Source organism: Acartia tonsa, chromosome 2 (assembly GCF_053477335.1).
Source record: "Acartia tonsa isolate MP-2025a chromosome 2, ASM5347733v1, whole genome shotgun sequence".
In the NCBI taxonomy this organism is placed as follows: domain Eukaryota; kingdom Metazoa; phylum Arthropoda; class Copepoda; order Calanoida; family Acartiidae; genus Acartia; species Acartia tonsa.
This window is the reverse complement of record NC_137261.1, coordinates 8,468,498-8,494,682: the sequence shown is the minus strand read 5'-3', so window position 1 is coordinate 8,494,682 and position 26,185 is coordinate 8,468,498. Positions and strand designations below refer to the sequence as shown.

Genomic DNA, 26,185 nt, shown 5'->3' with positions numbered 1-26,185 from the left:
AACAAAAATATGAAATTGGGACCCTCGGGAAATAAAAGAAAACAATAGTTTTTACTGTTTGGACGACATTCACATTTATTTGACCGTATAGGTAGTTTGTTGTGTTAATTTTAAGTAGGTACAAATTACTTGCCAAAAAATATTTTTTTTTGCTTTGTGATATCTGTTTAATGAAAATTTAATTGTGAAACCAAGTTATATTGCTGTGATTTTCAGATTTAAATTCAAACCGTTCAGAATGAGTTTGACAGAAGGTGTTCTCGGAGATTTGGCCAGAGGTCAGGAGGCCAGTGATTTTATTGTCCAGGTGATAGCAAGCTCGTTTTACGGGATTAATTTAATTCTACCTGTTTTATCGTGCTGTTACTTTCGCTTTCGCTGATAGGGAAAATGCTTAGGTACATTTTTCTTGTGATAAATCAAAGTGAATGTGTTTTATGAAGTTTTATTTATTAAATCAACAATGACAATGTTTTTACTTTTTGTAAAACCTTCATTTAGTTATACTTGTATCTAATATAAATTATCAATAATTTGTTTTTTTGTGTCTCATACTGTTTCTTATATTTTTCTTTTTTATCAATAGTAAACAAACAACTTATCTAAGCAGGGCCTAAACATAAATGATACCCTTTCTTGAAACATTTTTAAAATTTAGTTACACTTAAATTAATATATTTTATAATATTCAGGTTTTGGCTACTAAGCCTGTGGGAACTGGACAGGAGAGGTTCAGATTGCTGATCTCTGATGGAGTGTATCAAAACAGTTTTAGCATGCTGGCCTCTCAACTTAATCATCTTATCCACGAAAAGAAATTGGAAAACTACACTATTGTGAAGGTTTGTTTTAAGCATTTTTTTACTTTACTTTAATTTGGCTCATGTTCATTTCTCTTTTTTGGCTGTTTAAATTTTTTTTTTGGAAATAATATGACCCTCTCCGCGGCTACTTTATTAGGACAGGCCTCAGAAATCCCCTTGCCAATGAACAGTTACTCACGTTATCGGTCTGTCTGCATGTTGCTGTTCTTGATGCTATTGAGAATATTTTTTTCTGTGCTCTATTATAACAAATCTTTCCATTCTCGAAGTATTATCTTGTCCATGTGAAACTTAAATCATATTAATAACTACAAGTTATTTTTGTTCTACTCTTTTACTAAATCTAAATGATTTAGTGAATAATTTAAATAAAATAACGAACCATTAATCTAGATCAAGAAGCATATGTACAACAAAGCTGGATCCGGTAAAAAGGTTTTGATTCTCATGGACCTAGAAGTTTTGAAAGCAGGTAAATTGCGGTTGTCTGAAATTTGAATAAAGTCGGATCTTTTTGACGCATAGCAAACTAAGTGTAAATTTTAAAATCTTTTGATGTTTGATGTTGAACAATGGTTACTTATTTCATCTTAGCTTCTTAAAACCTGTTTCTAAACAACTTTGATGTATTTTACTGGATCTTTGTTTGATAGATCTCCACATTTAATGGGTTCCCTATTATAATACTACTCTAATAATGTTAGTTTTAAGCAATACCCGCTGTCATTATACAATCATTTCAGTTATAAGGATTTATTGGTGAAAAAAAAACATTTCATAGGTTCAGATGTTGGTGCTAAAATCGGCAACCCCGAAAATCTTCCAAGTGACGGATCTGCTCCACCTCCAAGGACAGGTAAATGAAAGAAAATCTTAATTTTTATTCTGCATAGGTGCAATTTTTAAGGTGCCGGGTGATTTCAAAATATATTAACAGAAAAATAACACAAACAATTAATGATTTTTATTCATAAATACTAAAATCATGTTGATAGCTTTTGTAGTGTCAACTCGTGATTTTGTCTTATTTTTATGTTACTTTGCGATTTATGCTTAAAATCAATTAAAAACACGAAAAGAATACAAATTTTTATAAATATTAAAGAAAAGGATTAATTTAGCCCTGATTAGGAAAATCTCTATTAGGTAGTCTTTTTATTATGTTTGACTTAATTACCTCCTACTGTGTCAGGCAACCAAAATCTAGACCCTAACGCTGGTGCCCAGAAAAGACCGAACCATGAATTTGGTGGACCAGCAGCAAAAATTCCAGCAACAAACAGGTTACTAACTTATTTTGATGTGGAATAAAGATGAGATTTTTAAAAGCGAAGCTTTTCTATAATATGTGTCCGAACGTCACAGTTAGCTCTTATCGATTTAGGCATGTTAGAACTATCCTATCCATTTCTAACTTTGGATGATGTTTCTGTACGTCCATTTAAAATATAATAACATAAAACTTTATTTGACAACATGATTATGTGTATTTATCTGGTTTTAGGAACATAGATTCCTAGGACAACAAGATATAATAACTCGAGTTTTACCTTTTTTACAACAATTTTCTATGTATCTGATTTTTGAAATAATGATTCCGAGGACATCAAATTACAATACTATAAGCGAAGCATCTCTATAATCAAGTACCAAACTTAAGTGTCCATAAACAGAATTTTGTATTAATGTATTTTGCAACAAGTTTATATAAATTTAGTTTATACTTTTAAATCAATATTCTGCATACTAAGTTTTGACATTCTACAAGTGTTCGTGTTCGTTTGTTCTACCGTTTGATCTCAGAGCTTTGCTTTTTTGAATATCGTCAATCGTCATCCTTGTTTTCTTTAATTTCATTGATTTTTTTTTATTGTAGGAGTGTGTTGACCTCTAAGCCCACAGTTGACAGTGGTTCCTCTAGTCACATCATCACCCCCATTGCTGCCATTACTCCATATCAGAATAAGTGGACTATTAAGGTCTTTTTATAATTCACCATTTTAGTTTACTGTTATTTATTTTACTAACGGATGCGTCCGTAGTCTCTTGAAGTTTGGCCCTGCAGGTGGTATGGATCAGGGTGGGCATACAAAAAACCCACCCAGGGTTTTTCAATAAAACCCCCATAAAAACCCTTAAAACCCTGGGTTTTTAAGGGTTTTTGGGTTGAGTTTTTAAGGGTTTTTGGGTTGGGTTGGGCTTTTTGAAAAAACCCTGGGTTTTTCCCCACCCTGGTATGGATGACTCCTCACATTTTTTGTGTGTAAAAAGATTTTTTAAGGGTTTAGGGTTTCGAAAGTCTCATTCAATTGTTTATAACCTATCTTGGACAAATGTATAACTTACCTGAAAGTGTAAAGTGATTGTTCCAGCCGTTTGCGAAATTTTAACGGTCTTAATACATACTGTTACTTCTGTGAGTTACGAAGTTATCTTTGGGCTTCTTATTTATGCTGGTGATAGGGGGAAAAAAACCTAATTTTATATCTGCTTTAAAGATGCAATGTTTGTAGGTATATATAGTCAATACTTCGATTACGAAATCTATTTTAATCTTTAAAATTTGTTCTTCCCAGGCCCGTGTTACTTCCAAGTCTGACATCCGTACCTGGAACAAGGCCAGCGGATCTGGCAAGCTCTTCAGCATGGACCTCATGGACGAGTCTGGTGAAATCAGGGCCACTGCATTCAAAGAGCAGTGTGATCAGTATTATGATATGATCCAGGTTTGTTACTTTCTTAGCCATGGACATTGGACAGGGAATAAATAATTTTACTTTCAGACTAAAAAAGACTAAAATTAAAACTTATATTAAAGAATATGCTTTTTTAAAACAATACGGACAGGTTGCAGGAAATAGTTAAGATCTTCAGATTCGTAACATCTAAGTAAGATGTTATGGATCTGAATATCTGTTTTTTTCACAGGAGGGGGTCCTCACCATTTCCTTGTTTTTAATATGCTTTGTCTTATAACATGCCAAAGGGGAAAGATAAATACTAAATAGCCTGAAACCATCGCAAAAACTTTACTACTTTATATTATCGGATAGTGTATTTTCGACAGATCTTGAATAACCAATCCTAGCATTTTTTATTTATATGTTTTGAATAGGTTGGACGAGTGTTCTACATCTCCAGGTGCACCGTCAAAGCTGCAAATAAACAATACTCAAAGCTCAACAACGATTATGAACTCACATTCAAGGTACTAAGTTTTTTTTGTAGCAACGCTGTTAATTTGAACTTGTTCCTTCTTTCTGACGTTTCTTTTTCGGGTTATATTAAGAAAATCATGTCATCTATTCCTTTTAAGTCGCTAAAAAATTGTTAGTATTTTCATGCAATGTTTCCTTATAATATGATGTCTTAGTAAAAGGTTTGAACATTCGAGTCTCTTTGTGAGATTCGTGTTATGATTACATTAGATACTGAATTTAAAGATATTTATTTTTAACGGCCAAAACAAAATGGATGTCTGATAATGTTCTCAATATTTTAGGATAATGTTCTTGTTGAGCCCGTAGTTGATGGGGATACCTCTGATGTCCCTACAATGTGTTATGATTTTGCCAAGATCAGGTATAACTTTTCTTCCTTGAATTTATTCATGTTTACATTATTGTTAAGGGGAAATAAAGTTCCATATTAGGGCGGGTCGAAATTAGACAAAGAGGGGATATGCAATAGATAAAATTAACCTTTAAAACATTTCTGACCGAAAAAGAATTTTAAAAAATTGAGTTTTAGAACGCGACCACTAAAAAATATATTTGATTACTTATTAATATGCAAAGACGACATTCAAATTTTTTTTGAATCAGAGCTATGGCTTCATGGTGCTCCCCGGAAAGGCCTTGAGGAGCTGAATCAGGAACTTTTGTCCGTTTCAAAATATCTCGTTCCTAGCCTTAGAAATCACTAAAAAACCACATTTTTAAAAGGTTTATTGAGAATTGTCCAATTTGTAGAGGTTTTTTAGATTTTCTCAGGCTAGGAACGAGATTTTTTGAAACGGTCAAAAGTTCCTGATTCTACTCCTCAATGCCTTTCCTGGGAGCACCATGAAGCCATAGTTCTGATTCAATAAATTTTGTACTCCCATTTACAAATAGCTATACAATTGAATGTCTGGTCGTCAGCGGTTTTAAGACTTAGGATAAATTTTAAATCATCCAGAGGTGTATTATACTCATACAAATCATTTGCAGATCCCTGCTTTGGCCTCAGAAAAAAATGTCCAAAATCGACCCACCCTATTCCATATATGTAGATCATAATTACGTGTATTTCTATAACAAGCGTTTATGTTCCTAGAGGCCTTTTAACAGGGGTGTATATTCTGCACAAGATTTATTTTTTTTTCCTGCTACAAAATTTTTTATTTTTCTTCCCCTCCTAGTTTTTTCTTACCAAGTAGGGGGAAAATGGAAAAATATTTAAAGAACTCTATATTTTATTTATTTTATCCCTCCTACCACACACTTTTTAAAGTCTTTTTCACCAAGGAGGGGGGGGGGGGGGGGGGGAATTTAAAAAATGTTTTCAGTTTTCTTAATTTTTACATTTTTTTCCCTTCCAACCACTTATTTTTTATTCCCCCCCCCCCCCCCCCCCCCCCTGAGCAGGGGATCCCATGTAGAATATAATTATACACCCCTGCCTTTTAACATGGGTAACTTTAAAAAAAATTAGCTAGATAATGCCAGTCTATGCCGAAAGATCTCGCTAACCACTCCCGACCGATATGTTTCTTTACTTTGAAGCAGATTCGGAAAGGCCCACCACTTAACTTTGATAGGAGCACAGTAGCATTGCGTGTAGTTTTTAACAGTTGTAACAAGTTACGTTTAACAATTTTATTTTAATTTCTTACAGTGACTTGAGCGGTGTAGGCAAGGATGCGAATGTTGACATCATTGGTATTTGTAAAGATGCCCAGGAACCTATCAACATCACAACTAGGTAATACAGTAGATAGACATTTTTCATAATTTAAAATAAACAAAGAAACATTTTATTTTATCCACAAGTAGCACAACAAAAAAATATTGCACTCTAATGCTTACAAGATGGCAAATATTGCAATAGATATATAACAGTGGCTTCACTATTGAGTACAGAAAACAATGATATTTCAGTGACTAAACTGGGATTGACGTATGGACAAAGGATGTCATTTAGTTGAAAGAGTAGCAGTGCTACTTTTATTACAAACTATCATACGAAAGTAGCTATGTCATAAAAAGTTGTAACAAAAATCTCTTAAATCGGAAGATAAGTTGGCCAATGAAAATATCTCTTCAAAGGGATAGTTGCACGAAGTTCTTTTAAACTTGAATTTAGTGAACTGCTTATTTTTATCTGTTCAAAAGTTTAAACTACATCCATAGGACACATAATTGAAAGAATTTTAATTGTCTACCAGGTAGTTTAAAAAATATCAGAACTTGAAAATCATATTTTTTTGATATATTCAACCTATATGGCTGTCCTGTTTTAAAAAAAAACAGCATGATGACTATTTTGGTGGAGCCTAATTGATTGCTATCTAATGTAATACAAAATTAAATATGTTAGATATTAGATATGTTAGGTATTTTTGTAACTTATGCTTGCAATCAACCTTTTTAAATGTACTTCTTTCAATATTTAGTTAAGATATGTTTTTGCCATTATATGATAAGCTCATTCCTGCAAGGTTGGTGGTCCATTTAGTAAACCATTAGAATAAGATTTCAAAGAAATCTTATTTTTAAGGGCTGGAAAGGAATTGACGAAGAGAGAGATAACCGTTTGTGACCAGAGTAATGCCGAGATCACCCTAACCCTGTGGGGCGCCACTGCTGAAACCTTCAATGGAGATGGCAACCCTGTTGTTGCTGTAAAGGTAAGATTTCTGTATTCAACACTGTTGGCTACTACCCTAGATGTGTCTAGGGGAACTTATAGTTATAAACCTACCCGGGATCATTTATGTGATTGTACACAAGCAGAACCATATGATATTGGGTTAGCGGTGGGTGAGATCCCTAGGCACATACTGACTCAAGACATCCTGTTACTTTTAAATAAGTAGTGTTAGAATGGAATGCATATTTTTGGAATAACTTTCCATCGAATATTTCATACTTTATGATTTATTTAGGTACTCTACTTGCCTATATTTTGTATTTAATTGGACTAATTTTATAGGATGTTTAATGGTTTGTCGATTTTGTATTTTTTTTTTAATTTCCTAAATTTTTATTAACGCAAAAATATATTTAGGGTACACGTGTTGGCGACTACAATGGATGTACTTTGTCTGGTGGTGACCTGATGGTTAATCCCGAGCTGGAGCAGACCAGCAAGCTCAGACAGTGGTGGGACACCAAGGGCAGAAGCTCACAGTTCAACAGTCTTAGTGTTGCGGTAAGTGGCATTTTATTAGTGATATAAAAGGGGGAGGTGGATTTGATACTTAAGTTAACCTTAAACAGAAAGGAAATCCACCCAAAAAATGGATTACACCACTTAAAATTTATGACAGTTGGTTTTTAAAAGTGTCTCAAAGTTTTGTACTTTTTGTGTAAGGTAGACTAAAAGCTTTATTTTAACCCAGTAATATTTATAACAAGAAACAGTTTTTACAGCTTTCTAAAACTACAGATTACATTACTATTACAATGAAAGAAACCAAAAATAGTTTAAATAAAGTTTAAAACTTAAATCTATATTGATTATTTTGCAGGGTCAGAGAAGCAGTGGAATGGGCGATGCCGCCATGAAATCCATTGGAGAGGTTAAATCTGAAAGTCTTGGTCAGAACTCAGGTAGGAGTTGTGTTCTTTTTTTTGGGAGGGGGGGGGGGGGGAATGGTTGTGCCTGATTTTAAGATTTATGTGTAAGTATAATAAACTGGCGTAAAGCGATTCACCAGTTGGGTTCGAAATCATATGGATAGGCCATAAAAATTTCAATTTTAAGTGGGTGTTAACACCTTGCTTCTGAAATCTAATGCTTCTAATGCCATTCTATTTTCCGATATGATTTTGTGTTATTTTTTTTTCATGTTGTGTCAGCATTAATGCTCATACTGAATAATAGTAGGATTTTTTTTTGGTTAAATAGAAAAACATAATCGATGAAATAAAAGGAACATTATTCTAAAGGCATTCAAGAACAGTAAATTATAATGCATCAAACGTTTGGAAAAACTTTCCTTTCCAGTAAAAGTTAAACATTTTAATAACGTTAACTCTACTTTTCAGACCGTGGAGACTACTACAGCACTATGGCCAACATCACCTACTTCCAGAAGGACAAGGCTCTCTACAAGGCTTGCCCCAACCAGGTAATCTATAGCAACTATTTACTAAAGCCTTATAATTATAATAGATTTCTTAATCCAGATGGTAAAACAGATACAATAATCCGTCCAAATGAAAAAGAATAATCGAGCATTCAAAGTTTTTTTTGTCGATTTAACAAAGCTTTAACCTAAAAGTTTGAACTTATCCAGGACCAACCTCCGACCCATGGCCCTGCAGTATTTGCACCAAAAACGTAACATCAACAGCAGTACAGTGCACAGCATGCTTACTTTGGCTCCATATAAAATGCTCAGGACTAAAAACATCCAAAGAAAGACTGAAATATAAAACCTGGCGCGGTCCATGCTGTCTCCCCCCACAACCCACCCATACAACATCTACCCCCCCAAACCCACCTTCACCCCCAACACCCCCTACCCCTCCCTCACCCACACCCCCTCCCGCTCCCCCTCTACCCCCTGACCTGCGAGCAGACAAGTTCCAGATTCTACAACAAAACATCAATGGAATCAGCAATAAATTAGATGAACTAATTGAACACATGTCTAAAAACAACATCTTAGTTGGCGCTATCCAAGAAACTAAACTTTGTGATAAGTCTAAAGCCCTTACAACTCACAACTACACCTTATAAGGCAAGACAGAGGCACTGATAAAGGAGGAGGGCTTGCCTTTCTCGTTCATGATGACATCAACTTCTATAGCAACTCAACACCTGCTAATCTCATCAATGATCCTCATATCGAAACACAGACCATCACCATCCCTGGAAAAGACTTTGACCTTCAGATCAGAAATGTATACATTCCACCCACAGCTAGCTGCTCTTCACCCTACCAACCTAACATAGAAGCTTTATTTGAAGACCTTAACGAAACATCTATATTAGTTGGTGATGTTAATGCTCACCATAGCTCCTGGTATTCAGATGATGAAGATGATGCTAGGGGAAGGGCAATAGTAGATGCCATTGATGCTCTAGACTTTGGTATTCTCAACGAGGATACACCTACAAGAGTCACAGCTCAATCTAGTACTGCTCCAGACCTCACTATAGTGTCATCCTTACTTCTACCTGTCACCAATTGGAAAACTGAAATAAAGTCTAGTTCTGATCACCTGCCCATAACCATCTCTATAACAGCGGAGATCACCAAACTTAAATCAGAGCACAAAACTTACATCAATTTCGCCAAGGCAGATTGGACAGGCTTTACAGAATATACAGAGAAAATCTTTAGTAAAGCTAAACTGGTCACAAATGTCTATGGTGCATTATTTGCCAAATGTACCACTTTTCTGCACTACCTCTCCAATTTTGTTAATACTCTATATTTTGGTCCGTTGGGTCATTCAAGGATGCTGGATGGCCAAAAAAAAGTTTCAGAGTCCCTGGATGTCTAGATATCTAGCTATCTATGAAGGTAGGTAACAAAAATGTAAAAAACACCCATTTTTTCACAATTTTAAAAATTAATTTTTTCATCAATCTTACATCCAATCTATACATTTTATACACCAAAATGATTGTTTATTCATGTAAAAAGCGCACATAATGCTATTTTGGCCAAAACTCTAATTTTACAGGATGTCCAACAAAAAGTGTATTTTGGATATCTAGTGTAATACCCAAAATACCTGTCCGAAAAAAATCATTTTTTTTGGCTTAAATCCTGTGTTTCATCTGTGTGCATCTGTGGTATATAACGGTTTGGACCACCCAGGACTATAAGGTTGTCAAATTTCACATTGGGACACCCTGTAAATGTGATTTTTGCGTCTGTAGAGCTAAAACTTGGTCCAAATTGGCTATTTTTTTCAAATTACTCTAATATGTGTCTTAGTATGTTTGGCCATAGTGTTTTCTGACCAGATCAATAATTTCATATTTTTTGGACACCCTGTATTTTCAAAAAAAGAGAAAAAAAATTTAGTTTTTTTTTAAATTTTTTTTTCTATTTTTAAGTTACTTAAAACTGTCATATAGATACAGATTTTGACTAATAACAATAATATTTGCCTATTTTACAAATTTTTACACTTTTCGGACACCCTGTGCATGTTTTTGAAAAATGATGGTTTTTGCCCATTTTTTGGGGGAAGGAGTCGTTTTAGGGCCATTTTTTTTATTTCTTTATTTTTGTAGAACTTTTCAAGACACATCATTTGTTATTAATGCAAAAACCGCAAAAAACGAACCGTTTTGCGGTTATTCACCGCCAAAGGCAGAATTTTTTACGTTTTTTGCTGTTCCTGAGGTTCTAATGGGCATTTGAGGTAAGAAGACGTTGATTTATCAAGATAACTGTGAAATACTTTTATTTAGGCATTTTAATTTACTAAATTTCATGTGAAGTAAATTTTTTTGTATATCCAACCGGTTTTTGTCAAAATGAATTTCAAATGCACATGATTTATGTTTCTTTTATCACTTATGTTATAGCAATTATTTATGTTATATTCACTTCATTTTCTTGTTTTAACAATTGAAATCCATCTCGACGAAAAACGGTTAGCTGCACAAAAAATTTTACTTAATATGAAATTTAGTAAATTAAATTACCTAAATAAAAGTATTTAAGAGGGATCTTGATAAATCAACGTTTTCTTACCACAAATGCCCATTACAACCTCCGGAACGGCAAAAACGTAAAAAAATTCCGCCTTTGGCAGTGAATAACGGCAAAACGGTTCGGTTTTTGCGGTTTTTGCATAAATAACAAATGATGTGTCTTGAAAAGTTCTACAAAAATGAAAAATAGTCTATGGCCCTAAAACGACTCCTTCCCCCCAAAAATGGGCAAAAACCATCATTTTTCAAAAACATGCATAGGGTGTCCCAAAAGTGTAAAAATTTGTAAAATAGGCAAATATTATTGTTATTAGTCAAAATCTGTATCTATATGACAGTTTTAAGTAACTTAAAAATAGAAAAAAAATTGAAAAAAAAACAAAAAAAAATTTTCTCTTTTTTTGAAAATACAGGGTGTCTAAAAAATATGAAAATATTGATCTGGTCAGAAAACACTATGGCCAAACATACTAAGACACATATTAGAGTAATTTGAAAAAAATAGCCAATTTGGACCAAGTTTTAGCTCTACAGACACAAAAATCACATTTACAGGGTGTCCCAAAGTGAAATTTGACAACCTTATAGTCACGGGTGGTCCAAACCTTTATATACCACATATGCACACAGATAAAACACAGGATTTAAGCCAAAAAAAAAGATTTTTTTTGGACAGGTATTTTGGGTATTACACTAGATATCCAAAATACACTTTTTGTTGGACACCCTGTAAAATTAGAGTTTTGGCCAAAACAGCATTATGTGCGCTTTTTACATGAATAAACGATCATTTTGGTGTATAAAATGTATAGATTGGATGTAAGATTGATGAAAAAATTAATTTTTAAAATTTTGAAAAAATGGGTGTTTTTTACATTTTTATTACCTACCTTCATAGATAGCTAGATATCTAGACATCCAGGGACTCTGAAACTTTTTTTTGGCCATCCAGCATCCTTGAATGACCCAACGGACCAAAATATAGAGTTTTAACAAAATCGGAGAGGTAGTGCAGAAAAGTGGTACATTTGGCAAATAATGCACCCTATGCTAGTGAAAAATACTTCAGAAATAACATCTTAAAAGCAGCAAACAAGTTTATACCAAAAGGCAGAATCTTACATCCCATCAGTAATATTCCGACAGAAGCTGCAAAATTAATTGAAGAAAGAGACAGCATAAGATCACAAAATCCATCAGACCAAAGTATTCCAGATCTGAATAAACAAATAAACACAAAGATCAGCGACCATAAAAGACAGAAATGGAGAGAACATCTTGATAACTGTAAATCAGGATCCAAAAACTTCTGGAATACCATCAAAAAATTAAACAATCCCACCCAACAACCTAAAAATCAGGGAATTGAATTTAATGGAAAGATTTACAATGATCCTAAAAAGATAGCTCACAAGTTCAACCAACAATACACCCCAGGCTTATCCTCAAAACCGAAAAAGCAAGCAAGGCCTACTATAAGAAAACTTAAACAAAAACCCAAATCAAACCCAGTTAAGATATCAACACAACAAGTGACCGAAGCTATCAAAAAGTCTAAAAGTTCTAAAGCACTTGGACCGGACGGCATTTCTCCAATCATGATCAAACATATAGGACCCAATGGGATTAAAGTTCTCACCAACATCATCAATCTTGCTGTCAACAACTCTCATATCCCATCAGTCTGGAAAACTGGACGTATTATTCCACTCATTAAACCTGGAAAACCATCAGATAAAGGTCCCAGTTTCCGACCTATTTCACTGCTATCTCCAATAGCCAAGATTCTTGAATCAGTTCTGATAAAATTGGCCCAGGGCCAATAAAACAGGTAACTTTAGTAATAGTACCTAATGACACGTGGCCGGTCTACACACACACGTACGGCAGCAGTACACTCTCATTTTTAATAGCTATACTGAAAATAGATTGTACAGATCAAACTCAAAGCCTTAACTACTTTATGACATATATATATATCTGCAATGATAACAAGATTGATTGTTAAGTTATATATTTTCATAGACATGGAAAACTGACATGTTATTTATATTACTGATTAATATTTACAATATATAAAACTTGGGTTCTCGGTAAGGCAGAACTCGTACCTCTCCATCCTGGAACAATAAGAAATCATTAGGAGGGAGTGATTTCTTCTCATTAATATTATTTTTCTTGTTTCTTTCCCTTGCCCTTCCTTTTCTTCTTTTCAACGGACTTCTCGTTGACGTCCTCGAGCAGGTTGTCGTAGAGTTTTGCTAATTCGGAACGGCTGTCCCTCAGCTCCTCCAGCTCTTTCCGGGCATCGTCGCGTTCCTGGCGCATCCTGTAGAAATCCTGGATTATTCTATCACATTCGCTCTTCTCGGTTGAGAGTTGTTTTTTGAGCATTCTTATGTGATGTTCTGAACGGGTCAGCTGGTATTTGTAGGTATCTAATTCCTTCTCTACATTTGCGGGTTTTTTGTTCAAAGTATTTAATTTGAACCTCTGGAGGTCGATCAGCTGCAGGTTGAGATCCTTGATGTCTTGACGCATCTCAAAATTCTCTGTGGACAGCCTGCCATAAGCATTCCACATTTGATGGAACCGCTCCCTCTGGTCACCACTAAAATCCACCGGGCTGGTCACTTCGTCGGGACCGCTGACCGCTTTTAAAAACACGGTATCAAGCAGGTCATTTGACCTTCTCTCCGCGGCTAAAACCGCGGCACCAGACTCGCTGAGGATATGGAGCTGCCGCTGACTCTGGAGGATCTGCCGCTGCCGGATGGCCGCGGACCGTCACTGGAACCTGAGGCTCTACCACTGCCGAATGGCCGGTGGTCGTCGCTGTAGACGCCGCTGCTGCTGCTGGAAGCGCGTGAAACTCTCGCAGGGAGGTGACCTCGACCTGGAGGAAAAGCAGCAGAAGAACGGGGTTCAGCTGTCTCTGGAGGCACAGGGAAGGGGCACCGCCGCTTCGCCTCGGACATCCTCGGCCTTGACAGGGACCTGGCTCCCTTCTTCTGGTTGGAAGCAACAAACAAACCACAGTTTTTCATATATTCAACAACCGACGGCGATTTTAAAAATTTAGCCGTGCACCCGGGGGGGGTTGGGGTCAGCGAAGACGGGTCATTCCGCGCCACCAGGGGGTTGGTGCATCTCATCCCGATGAGCAGGTGCTTGACTATAGGGTTGATGAACTTCTTCATGCCGTCCCTCGTTAAACACAGCCCCATGCTGGATCCTGCTAGGAATTCCACGTATAATGTGGGATTTACGCATAACACGCCTTGGTTTTTCTGGCGTTCAAGCAGCGGTTTGTGGCAGTACAGGGGCTGGGTACCAGACTCGATTGCTAACTGGCGGAGGCGCTTGTTGAAAAGAGCAAAGTCTTGCCAACTCGCGTACAAATCCGGCGTAAACACACAGCTGCCGCAGGTGAACTTGTGCATGCCCGATCTTCGGGCCTTCTCATGCATGTTCACAACCGTCTGGAACACGTCGTCTTGGAGATTCTCGGGGATGTGTTGCTGATGGGCTACAGACACTACATGGACTGGCGTCTTGGATTCCAAAATCAGACTGATTCTGGTTTCTAATTCCGCCAAAGTACATCCTGCCAGGTTGTACCATGTGATGCTGTGTTTTTCCTCCAAGACACTCTCTGCTGGGCGGGGAAAATCCGCAACCACAAATAACTCAGCTAAGTAGGGCTCGATCTGCATCTCCATATCGGCCGGGGCTCCCGCTGGGGCTGTAGCTGCAGTCTTGTCTTCAGACATCTAAAAAATTTGTAAGTTTTAGATGATTGCAAAATTATTCCTTTTTTAGAGAGTTAAGGGCTATGGCTTTTTAGTAGAAACGATGAATTTTCTTAGCAGCGGAAATACTATCTTTGTGATATTAGTAATTTTTCACTTTGAAAGAAAAAGAAACTGTTGTGGTTAAAAAAACTTTGAAAAAATGAGAAATAACATAATTTTTAACTTATTCAAAAAAAACTTTTTGTGGTTGTCTTAATTTTCGAAGAAAGAGCAATTAATTTTCTTAGCAGTGGAAAGCGACAATTCTTGAAATTTTTCACATTATAACTTGGTTACATTTATAGGAAAATTTGTAGATTTATCACAATTTTCAACATTATAAACGTGCGAAATAACATTCCTTGTAAGAAATGTTTAAACTTGGTTTTAGAAGATCTTGAAAATTAAATTTGCAATTGAAAAAAAAACTTTTGATTATGTAGAAAAAAAAGTCTTTTAATGACTTTACAGTGTGTATTTGCCGAAACGATTAGTTTGGATATAAAAATCATTTTCGCGGAATTGAAATTCATTTATATCTTTTATATTAGACAAAAAAACAATATTTTGATAAATTTTGTAAAAATAACTTACTTTTGGAAAGTTTAAGCTGTTTGTACAACACTTTGTAGGATTGGTAGAACGAAAACGAACTGAAGATAAACACATATTTTTTGTATAAAGTAAATTATCTCGTTTTGATGCTGACCAATGAAAATCTTAAAATGAACTGAACGTGCGGCACTTGTGATGCGCATTAGACCGGGGAATGCCGCGTCAAAAAAACTTTATCTTTTGGATTACAACGACTTTTGGGATAAGTATATTGGTTGTAATGAGATTTGTAAAAACTTGGATTAAAAATAGCATATTTATTACACAAAAATTATTTACAAATAAAAAAGATTTTATTTACAAAGTTTTTGGTGTAACTAAACTTTAGCAAGTTTAGTAGTTGCGCCTAATGGCGTCTAGGCTCTCGGAGCTCAAAAAGCCTGTTTGTAGAACAGTTAGAAGCTTGTTACCATCAGCTCCTTTCTTGGTGAGAACATCACTTAATTGATGTTCACCTTTAACCCAAATGACGCTGCTGACTTCTCCATCCTTCAGGCATTGCTGGATGGCTGCAATCTCTCTACGAAGTCGTCTTTCTCCTACATTTGTGCTGGAGTGAATGGCATCATAAGTGTCCTTGTTGTCGATTATAGCTCTTAGTTTGAGCTCATATTTGTTAGCTGTCATGTCTTGCAGCAAATTTCTTGTAGCAATGGCTGCGTCTAGGCCATTGTAAAGGCTAAGAGCTTCGGCACCTAAAGTAGAGTTTACAACTCTTTTGATCTTATTTGATTTCCAATCTAGAGCAGCTGCTTTACCTGTAGCTGGATCTACTAGAAAAATGATGTAGGCACCTGTGCTGTCCTTTGCTTCATTCAGATTGCCATGTGAAGCATCTGTGAACAAGAAAATTTCAGCTGTTTCTAGCTTGATGCTGGGAAGCTTTACATAAGCTTCATCTTTTAGCTTGAGAAGAGTTTTCTTAGCTGCTTTGAGGTCGGCAACTTTTCCACCTTTAAATTTTGTGGAAAGGTTTATCAGCTCGAAGGCTAAATCAGGTCTTGTGCTCCTGACTGTCCAATTCAAAGAGCCAACCATTTGTCTCAGCATTGTAAGCTCATCTTCAGTCATGTCGCTATCAAGCTCTAGCAATCTTTTGGCTTCAATCACTGGAATTTTGACTTTTTCAACATAAGCCTTTTGGTCAAGAGTAATAGAATTTCTCTCTTGATTCAGCTGAAAACCAGTGTACATGAAACTGTTCTGTTCAGATTTGCCAACCTTGAAAATTGACAAAACTTTAGGCATGATTTCTTTGTTAAAAAAATCTGTGCCCGCATGGATGAAATCATCCACATGTAGCCCTATGAAGCCTTGAAGGACTCCATCTTTCACAAGATAGAAAAGTCCATAGTCATCATTGGCTTTCTTGAAACCCAGTTTTAGTAGCCTGTTTTCAACTTTGCCATACCATTGTTTGCTGGCATCTTTCAGTCCATATAGGCATTTGTTTAGTAGCCATAAGAAACCTTTCATGTCTGCTTCTTTTGGTGGCTTGACATACACAATCCTATCAAGATCATTACCTTGTAGGAAAGCTGATCTGATGTCTGTCGTCTGTATTATCCAGCCTAAAGCTGTAGCCAGTGTTAACACAAGTCTTAGTGATGATTTGTGTAATGTAGGTGAATCTTTTGGTATATCTTCTGTCTCCTGAAAGCCTCTGGCTGTCAGTCTGACTCTTGTTTCTGTGCCTTTTTCAGTTAATACCCAGGTTGTTGTGATTCTTTCCTGGCCTTGATCTTCAACTACTTTGTAAGTGTTGAACTCTTTCAGCTTTTCAAGCTCATTGTATTTGGCTTGTATGCATTCTTCTGATTGATGTCTGTCTTGTGGGACTAAGACAGCTAATAGTTCTTGGCTGACTGTAAGCATAATCTGATGCTGTTCGTTGATTCTTTTAAATTCTTGCTGAGCCATATCAGCTGAGAATTTTTCTCCAGAATCTAGTTCAACATTGTACCAGGTGTTACTGGCTTTGCAGGTAGCCTTGCCAGCTCTGTTCATAATCAGTGCTGGTTTCCATTTATCATTGATTTTCAATAGCACTTTTTCATGTGCTTTGAAAGTTAGTGTACTTGCTTGATTCTTGGCTTTGGAAGTCCTTTGCTTGTCTGCAGCTTTTCTCTGCGCTGTTTGTTGTTGCTCATCCTGAGCTTCATGGAAGATTTCATTGTCATCAACAGGATTGGAATCCTGTGTTTCAACATTGTTTTCAATGTTGATGTTTTGAGTGTTAACAGCATTGTTTTGCTGGTCACCGGAGGCATCATTGTTGCCAAGAGTCTCATTGACAATCTCAGTGTTCTGCATGATGTTGCCCCTTCTTGTTGTTCTAGCCGGGGTGTCTTCAGCAGTTGTGTTGCTGCTGTCATCAACGGGTTTTAGTGCTTCCCTTTCAATGTCAGCTCCTGCAATTTCTCCAGCATCAATCTTCTTTCTCAATTCTTCCTTGACAGGTAGAAGCCTGTTAGCACTGACCCTTGTGCAGTATCCGCCATGCCTGACCATGATAACTTTGTTATCTTGCCACATGACTTTGCCTGGGCCAAGCCATCTGTCATCCTTTTCACGTCTATAATAGACATAATCTCCTGGATGATAAATGTGATCAGCAGTTCTGATCTTTGATCTGAGTGCTAGTTTAAGCTTCTCACAATTCTGTGCCTTTATAAAGGCTGCTTTAGCTGCAATCATAGCTTTCATATTGTCCTCAAACACTTGGCAGTGTGTACGGACTTCTTGTGCTGTGGGAGGTGATTCTAAGATATCAACCATGTGAGGTTTTCTTCCAAAAACTAGCTCATATGGTGAAAATCCATATATGTTTGACAGAATGTTTTTGGCATAACATGCCCAAGCTAAGTTGGTTTCTAGATCTAGCTCTGGGTAATCCCTAACATTTTGTTCAAGGATATTGTCAACTACATAATGGTGTTTCTCAGCCATCCCATTTTGCCAGGGACTTGAACTCCCTGTAGTGTGTATTTTAATATCAAGCTTGCTACACACTTCCATCATTGTGGTATTGCTAAATTCACCACCATTGTCAAACCAGAATTGTTTGGGTTTGCCAAAGATTCTGATCCATAGCCTGATAATGGCTTTGATCACCACCTGTGGCTCCTTGGAGGGAATGACTGTGCCTAGAGTGTATCTAGTAAAGCAATCGACCATGTATAGAATGTATTTACCTTGAAAGATTTTTAAGTCCATAGCAACAATATCATTGAAATCATTAGCAGGATTCAATGCTACTGCTGGTCTATCAGGGCTTCTTTTGCGAAGCAAGCATCCTTCACAACCGTCTATGATCTTATCTATTATGGGAATGAAAGAGTCATTGAATTGCTCTGCAGACTTCAGAAAGTCTATAAAAACCTTGCGGGGTCTGTGCCCTAGTTGCTTGTGCAACTTGTCAAGGTGTTTGTGCACTCTTTCAGCTGTCTCTTCTGTCAAGTCAATATTCATGCACTCTGCAAGTAAGATTGTGTCATCATTGTCATTTTCACCTAGTAAGTTGATAATGAAATGACCTGCTGATGTTGTGTTAACCTTGAGAGGTTTGCCATTAGCGGTGGCAGTGTCGTTAACCATATCTAGAGCGATACCTAACTGTTTCATGTGAGACTTGGAGAGTAGCAATGGAATATCACTAGGGATAATATCTACGGTAATTTCATGAATATCACCCGCAACTACTATCGGAATTTTGTAAGCTTTCCCTGATTTCAAGGACTGACTATTACCAAATGTGAATTCAGTGCCAGTTGAAAAGGGACCTTTGATTCTATTTTGTAAATGCTTAGGAATAGCCTTGAGATAAATTTGCATCCATTTATCCCCACTTACGGAACTTGTACAGCATGTATCAAGCGCGGCGCAATTTAGTGATTCTGCGGTGAATCTGCTTAATTCTGCTTTATCATTTGTAAATAGGACTTTTTGTACGTTGTCCTGAGCGTCCTCGTATTCGTCACTCTCTCCCTCTGTTACTGAGCCCCTGTCAGAGCTTGGTCCTTGCATCATGTGTACTTGTTGATCCCCCTTCCTTTTTTTGTAATAGGGACATTGTCTTTGTAAGTGTTTGTATGACCCACACTCTCTACACTTTAACACTCTCCCCATTTTATCTTTTGGATTTAGATCACTATCATTTTTGTATTTTGAACTATTTGTATTGCTAGAATTGCCCTTATAGTTTTGAGAACTATTGGAATGATTATTATTATATCTATTGCTACTTGGATACGATTGTCCTTGCTTACCTTTGTGTTGGTTTTTCTTTGCTTGCCAAGCAGCAAAAGCTTCTTCATGTTCTGTGAAAAAAGCTTCGTCCAGCGGCTGGGACTCGACCTTACCTTGGCCGCATACTTCACCTAATGAATTTGTGAGAACAAACATCATTCTTTCTTTTACCTTTTCATAGATCTCAGTTTCATCACAGTCGTCCATGTATCCCTTGAGCATCTCGTACTGATGATTCTCAAGGGATGCACCGAGCAACAGGATGAAAGTCTTTTGTGTTTGATCTATGGCTACATTTTTATTTTTGCATTTATTACACGCTATGTCAAACTCCCTTATATACTCCGCAATCTTTTGACCAGATTTACGCCTAAAAAAATGTACCTTTGCAAAGGCCTCAATACTTTGTGATAATGGAGTTTTGCTTAAAATACTATCCAGGTATTTTATTACTTTATCATACCCCGACTCGTCATTAGCGAGTTCTGAGGGTCTATGCTTGGCAAATAATCCCTCTTGGATGTTATTTCCAAACGTTTTACTTTTATTTGGCAACCCTGTTACAAGATATGCACCGAGCTTTTTCTTTGGATGGTCTGTAGTGACTTTCCATAGCTCTACAACGTCTTTGTATGCGTCATAACTGTCAAAGTCATTCAGTCTTGGAATCTCCAAACCTATCTTCAACTCTGTTGCCTGTGCCATTTTGTCTCACCGTTAAGGCTTAGTTTGATTAAAGCAATATACACCACCTTCCTTTAAAATCCTTTACTTTGAATAGTATGATTTATGAAGGCTAAGCTTTATAGAACCAACCTTGCGCGGTTGTTAGTTTCCTATTTTCTTACACTATAGCTTTATAGAATCCACCTTGCAGGATTTTGATTCTTTACACTGCCTTGGAAGGCTAAATTTGCAATAATAAATGCTGTCCTGAGATGTGTACAACTTGTACTTATGTGTGTTGACCGCCAGTGGCCGTAGATCTCTTGTTTTTTTGAAAAAAATTAAGCTACGCTCATGCTAGCATTGATAAAATTGGCCCAGGGCCAATAAAACAGGTAACTTTAGTAATAGTACCTTATGACACGTGGCCGGTCTACACACACACGTACGGCAGCAGTACACTCTCATTTTTAATAGCTATACTGAAAATAGATTGTACAGATCAAACTCAAAGCCTTAACTACTTTATGACATATATATATATCTGCAATGATAACAAGATTGATTGTTAAGTTATATATTTTCATAGACATGGAAAACTGACATGTTATTTATATTACTGATTAATATTTACAATATATAAAACTTGGGTTCTCGGTAAGGCAGAACTCGTACCTCTCCATCCTGGAACAATAAGAAATCATTAGGAGGGAGTGATTTCTTCTCAAGTTCTCCTTCCACTGATTAGCCAAGCTGTTGTCCTAGAAGATCATCAACACGGATTTAGGAAAGGAAGATCGACAACTACTGCACTACACACCATCAACGAGCATATAACTAATGGCCTGAACTCCAAAAGACCAGCCAACAGAACCATCTCAGTTGCTATCGACCTTTCCAGAGCATTCGACACAGTGGACCATGACCTTCTCCTCAAAGACATCAATGAATTAGATCTCAATGACAACATCAAGAGATTTATCTGTGCTTACCTCCGTGGTAGACAAACATATGTCGAATTCAGAGGTGCCAAATCCCAGTACAGAAAGGTCAAACAAGGGGTGCCACAAGGAGGGGTGCTTTCCCCTCTCCTTTTCAACCTTTACATGTCGAAGATGCCAAAACCACCAGGCAAAATTTTACTTGTCTCCTATGCTGATGATTCAAATGTTCTAAACTCTGGTCCAAAACTCGAGCCTTTATGTGAAGAATTAAACTCATATCTCAACACCCTTGATAACTGGTTCATTTCAAGAAATCTATTTATCTCACCAGCCAAATCTACAGCCACATTGTTTACAACATCAACGAACGAGGTTAGTACAGAACTAAACATCAAAATTCAAGACCAAACTGTACCTACTGTCAAGAAACCAAAGTTCCTTGGCATTGTTTATGATAACCTATTCACATTTAGCCAACATGCCACTGACATGAGATCTAAACTCATTAAGAAAAACAAAGTTTTGAAAGCTTTAGCTGGAACTACCTGGGGCAAAGATAAAGAAACACTAACATCTACATACAAAGCCATTAGCCAGTCTACCATAAATTATGCATGCCCAATTTGGACCCCAACTCTAAGTAATACTGCCTGGGATAAACTTCAAACCACCCAAAACCAAGCCTTAAAAACTTCACTTGGTTGCCACAGAATTACTGGTATGGAACATGTTCACAATGAGGCCAAGATTATGCCTGTTCGAGCCCACTGTGAAATGCTTTCAAAGCAATATCTTGTTTCAACTCAATTAACTTCTCATCCAGTTAAAATTGACCTCTACAATAAGAGATATAAGTTTTCCGGAATTTTAATGTAGGGAGTAGATTTGAAATCTGCATCAAATTTTAAGGATTTTTTATAAAATTCGTTTTTTTGTAAAATTCTTTATCTAAAAGCGAAAATACATTTTAAGTTAATTAATTTTGACCAATAGGATAGGTGGATTTTAAACTACCTGCGCTCTAATTGGTTGAATGATGTACGACATCCAATCAGAGCGCAGATTTTTTAAATCCACCAATCACAGATGCCAAAATTAATTAACTTAATTTGTATTTCCGCTTTTAGATAAAGAATTATACAAAAAACGAATTTTATAAAAAATCCTTAAAATTTGATGCAGATTTCAAATCTACTCCCTACATTACAATTCCGGAAAACTTATATCTCTTACTCTACAACCCACCCCCGCCACGAAACATGAAACAAACTCTCAAATCTAAATTCGGAAGGTATGTTAAAAAACTGTTACCAAGAAATGAACATCTTGACAAAGAAAGTTATAAAAAGAAGATCAAAATTATACATACCAAAGAAGTACAGGAAAATATCAAAAATCTTGGAAACAATCCTGTGCTGAATGCCCCTGCCCCACAAATAAACAACAATGAAAGAGATCTACCCAGGACAACCAGATCCACACTCTCGCAGCTTAGATCTGGCCACAGTATCTTTTTAAATGCATATAAGTCTAGACTCGACACAACAGTGAACAAGAAATGTCCGGACTGTAAAATAGGCCTACACACCACAGCCCACTTGTTCAAATGTAAAGCTAAACCCACAACCCTCAATGTTCGTGCCCTCTGGAACGCCCCCTCTGATGCTGCTAAATTCCTTGGACTCCCCCTTCAGGAGCCCCACGACGATCATGGATAGAATGGATAAGATGCCCGGGCTACACAAACAAACAAAGTTTGAACTTTTTTTTTGGGGGGGGGGGGACGGGGGAGGCGGTGACATATTAAATACTAGCGGATCGCCCTTAGCATCTAGGGACTCTTATTTTCTAATGGATGTGGAATTGCAGAAAAATAGCCTAAAACCATACCAAGAAGACTTATTCATAAAAATGAAATAGCTTAAAACCATCTTAGGACCTAAAAGAAGCTTCACTGTAAAGAAGAACCATATCGGTTTAGCAGTTAGCGAGAACCTTCGATATAGACAAAAATAGTTATGATGGGATAAAAAAAAATTCTTTTTTTCCACATTCTAATATGGTCGGATTGTCTCTCAACTGTGCCTTGATTTTTTCAACTAAAGTTTTTAAAAAAATTTAACAGATAAAACATTTTTAAAAATATGAATTTCATACCCAATTACATTTTGTAGGTTGACGGTAGAGATTGCAATAAGAAAATCCAAGACAATGGCGATGGTTCTTATAGGTATGTTCTTTTATAATTTTATTGAAGTAATTATGGTACTATTCCAAAGTTTGTAGACATTTTGGAAGATTAATTTAGTCCTTTGTGTAGTGGCTATAGTACCATAAAAAAAGGACGGTTGCCATTCTTATGCCTGAGTTTGTAGATAATGAGTTGTTGCTGATTATGGGCTAATAAGATATACGAGTTTAATCATCTTTATATTACAAGGATTTGTAGCTGAAATCAAAATAATTTTATCACACAAATTGTTGTATCTTATCCCTATACAATACAGTATACATGCAAACACTAGTCCTCAAAATAACAACAGCTATAAAGATAGATTGATTGCACAAACTTTATATTTAAACTTTCAGATGCGAAAAGTGTTCCCTGAACCTGAACAACTTCAAGTGGCGTCTCATGGTGACCCTGAACATGGGTGATTACTCAGACGGACTCTGGGCTACTTGCTTCCAGGTATTGGTTATCGCTAAACAGAAGATTATATTGTTGACAAATAGACATTTAGATATTACAGTTAATATTGATCAGGACGAGAAAAATAATGTTTGATAAGAAATTTATAAGCTAGGCAATAGAATATTTAGCATGAATGATAGGTATTTCTTTCACTAAGATCCACCTATATAGAAATTACAGAATGTAAACAATTTACTTTATATTTACTAATATACAATCCTTTCTTTTCCTGTATTTATAACAGTTGAAATTTAAAAAATAAGATTTGGAGATAATTCAGTGAGATTTGAGATTTTTTCTATCCGCGGACAACAGTCAATGATACAATAGTAGGTCAGGGGTGTATATTCTACATGGGATCCCCTGCTCAGGGGGGGGGGGGGGAAATAAAAAATAAGTGGTTGGAAGGAAAAAAAATGTAAAAATTAAGAAAACTGAAAACATTTTTTCCATTTCCCCCCCCTCCTTGGTAAAAAACTAAAAAAAATGTGTGGTAGGAGGGATAAAACAAATAAATTATAGAGTTCTTTAAATATTTTTCCATTTTCGCCCCTACTTGGTGAGAAAAAACTAGGGGGGAAAAAAATAAAAAAATTTTGTAGCAGGGGAAAAAAAATAAATCTTGTGCAGAATATACACCCCTGTAGTAGGTATAAAGTAAACTTGTAATATTAGGAAACCGCTGAGAAGCTGCTTGGTATGTCATCTGAAGAGGTTGGAAACCTGTCTGAGCAAGATGAGGAGGCTTATAACAAAGTTTTCACTGATGCATGCTTCAAGACCTATAGCTTCAGGTATTTTATCCTTTAATCGTACAAAGAACTTAAAAGGCTGCTAGCGCCCGAACACCTGTTGTTAAAATATGTTTGCACATCAGTGTAAATTCATTTAAGCACAGCTATTATGCTCAAAAATGGCATATTTTACGCGCGTTTTCCTCAGTAAATACATTAGGTATTTAAAGGGCTTTTTATGACGGTTGTTATGATGTTTGGGTAAAATAAGTAAAGTAGGTGCACTCAGGGAGGGAGGGGCCATGGGTCTCTTATTACATTAGTCCCCAGAGTTTTATAATTACGTTTTCTTATTCTTTGTCTCAACAACCGTGGGGACTTTTTCTTGGTTTGTTCATTATATCTTCCATACCTAACTCTTATTATACCTCATCCATAAAAAAAAACTCAACATTAAATGTATTTTGTAGGTGTAGAGCAAAGGCTGATACATACAACGATGAGACCAGGGTTAAGCACACTGTAGTTGCTGTGGAAAATGTTGACTATGCCGCTATGAACAAGTAAGATAAAAAGATACTTGGGGGGGGGGGGGGGGGGTAATGCAACCATCACGTAATCAATGTATAAATGGCACTTAGAATTCGAATATCGATCTGAAATTTTGCATGAGTAATCCTTGGTATTTTTATTTTCCCTAAATCGAACAAAAAGTTGAAAAAGTAACGGCTAACGGCTCAGCCGTTTTTTGGCTATTTTTAAGGATAATCTGTCTTAAATTACGTATGAATCAACTTATGAGAACTATTTTTGCTTTAAATCATGTGAAATGATACAAAAAAAATTAGGGAAAATAGACATACCAAGGATTACTCATGCAAAATTTTATATCGAAATTCGAATTATACCATTATAACCATTTATATATTATAACCATTTATAAATTGATTACGAGATGGTTGCATTGACCCCCCCCCCCTTACAATACAGTTTGTTACATACAAAAAAATTCTGTTACATTACGATACATAAATGGATTGGATAGCGAAATTAAACATGATAACTTGATATCGAATTTAGTTAGATAAATAGATATTGGATTAAAACCATATAGATAGATGGATATTGAATTAAAACGAGATACAAGATTGGAATTTAAAAAGAAAGTTAGGCTGATGGATAGTGAAATAAAAATACTGTTATATTTGCAATACAATAGGTACAAAGACTGGTGAAATTAAAGTTAAAATACAAAAGATTGAAATTAAAGATTGATTGAGACGAAAATAGGTACAAGTAGGTTTTTTTAATCAACATCATTTATTTGAATCTATTTTTATTTCAGGTTTATGATCAAGGAGATTGAATCTATGGGTGGCTCAGTTCCAGATTCTGTAGACAAAAGTAGATACGTTTAATTTAAAAGATATCAAACCAATAATTGTATTTTAGTTGTAAGTTCAGTGTTCATATTTCTCAAAATTCTCGAAAATCTTAAAATAAATATTTCCCAATATTTGAGAACACCTATTTTTAGAGAGTTATATCTCAAAATTACCAATCCTAATTTAAAATACTAAGATTTTAGACTTTGTAAAAATTCAATTCTATCTAATATGATACCAATTGAAAATATTTTTAAAGTGATAATATGATTATTTTCAGCATTTAAGATAATTATTCAGTATCTTTAACAATACGCTTATAGTTTTGTAACAAAATATGTATATGTAAAAGAAATTATATTTTTTATATCAATAAAAATCTTTTTAATTCA

General features: G+C 35.9%; 1 protein-coding gene across 1 annotated transcript; it reads left to right on the top strand.

The window, feature by feature from the left end:
• Positions 1-177: 177 nt before the first annotated feature.
• RPA1 (replication protein A 70) lies at positions 178-26,185 on the top strand. Its single transcript, XM_080145373.1, has 19 exons — positions 178-307; positions 693-842; positions 1,218-1,296; positions 1,606-1,680; positions 2,017-2,107; positions 2,701-2,803; positions 3,401-3,550; positions 3,940-4,032; positions 4,327-4,406; positions 5,703-5,789; positions 6,585-6,714; positions 7,095-7,238; positions 7,558-7,639; positions 8,078-8,160; positions 23,154-23,209; positions 23,569-23,671; positions 24,350-24,468; positions 24,879-24,971; positions 25,754-26,185. The coding sequence occupies exons 1-19, from the start codon at positions 239-241 to the stop codon at positions 25,824-25,826; spliced, it is 1,860 nt and encodes a 619-aa protein (XP_080001499.1). The 5' UTR covers positions 178-238; the 3' UTR covers positions 25,827-26,185.

Bases quoted from the DNA above. Each gene is read 5' to 3' on its own strand.
- RPA1 (XM_080145373.1), top strand. From the start codon at position 239: ATGAGTTTGACAGAAGGTGTTCTCGGAGATTTGGCCAGAGGTCAGGAG. The intron at 1,681-2,016 runs GTAAATGAAAGA...CTACTGTGTCAG, and splicing joins TGCTCCACCTCCAAGGACAG to GCAACCAAAATCTAGACCCT. The intron at 24,972-25,753 runs GTAAGATAAAAA...TTTTTATTTCAG, and splicing joins GACTATGCCGCTATGAACAA to GTTTATGATCAAGGAGATTG.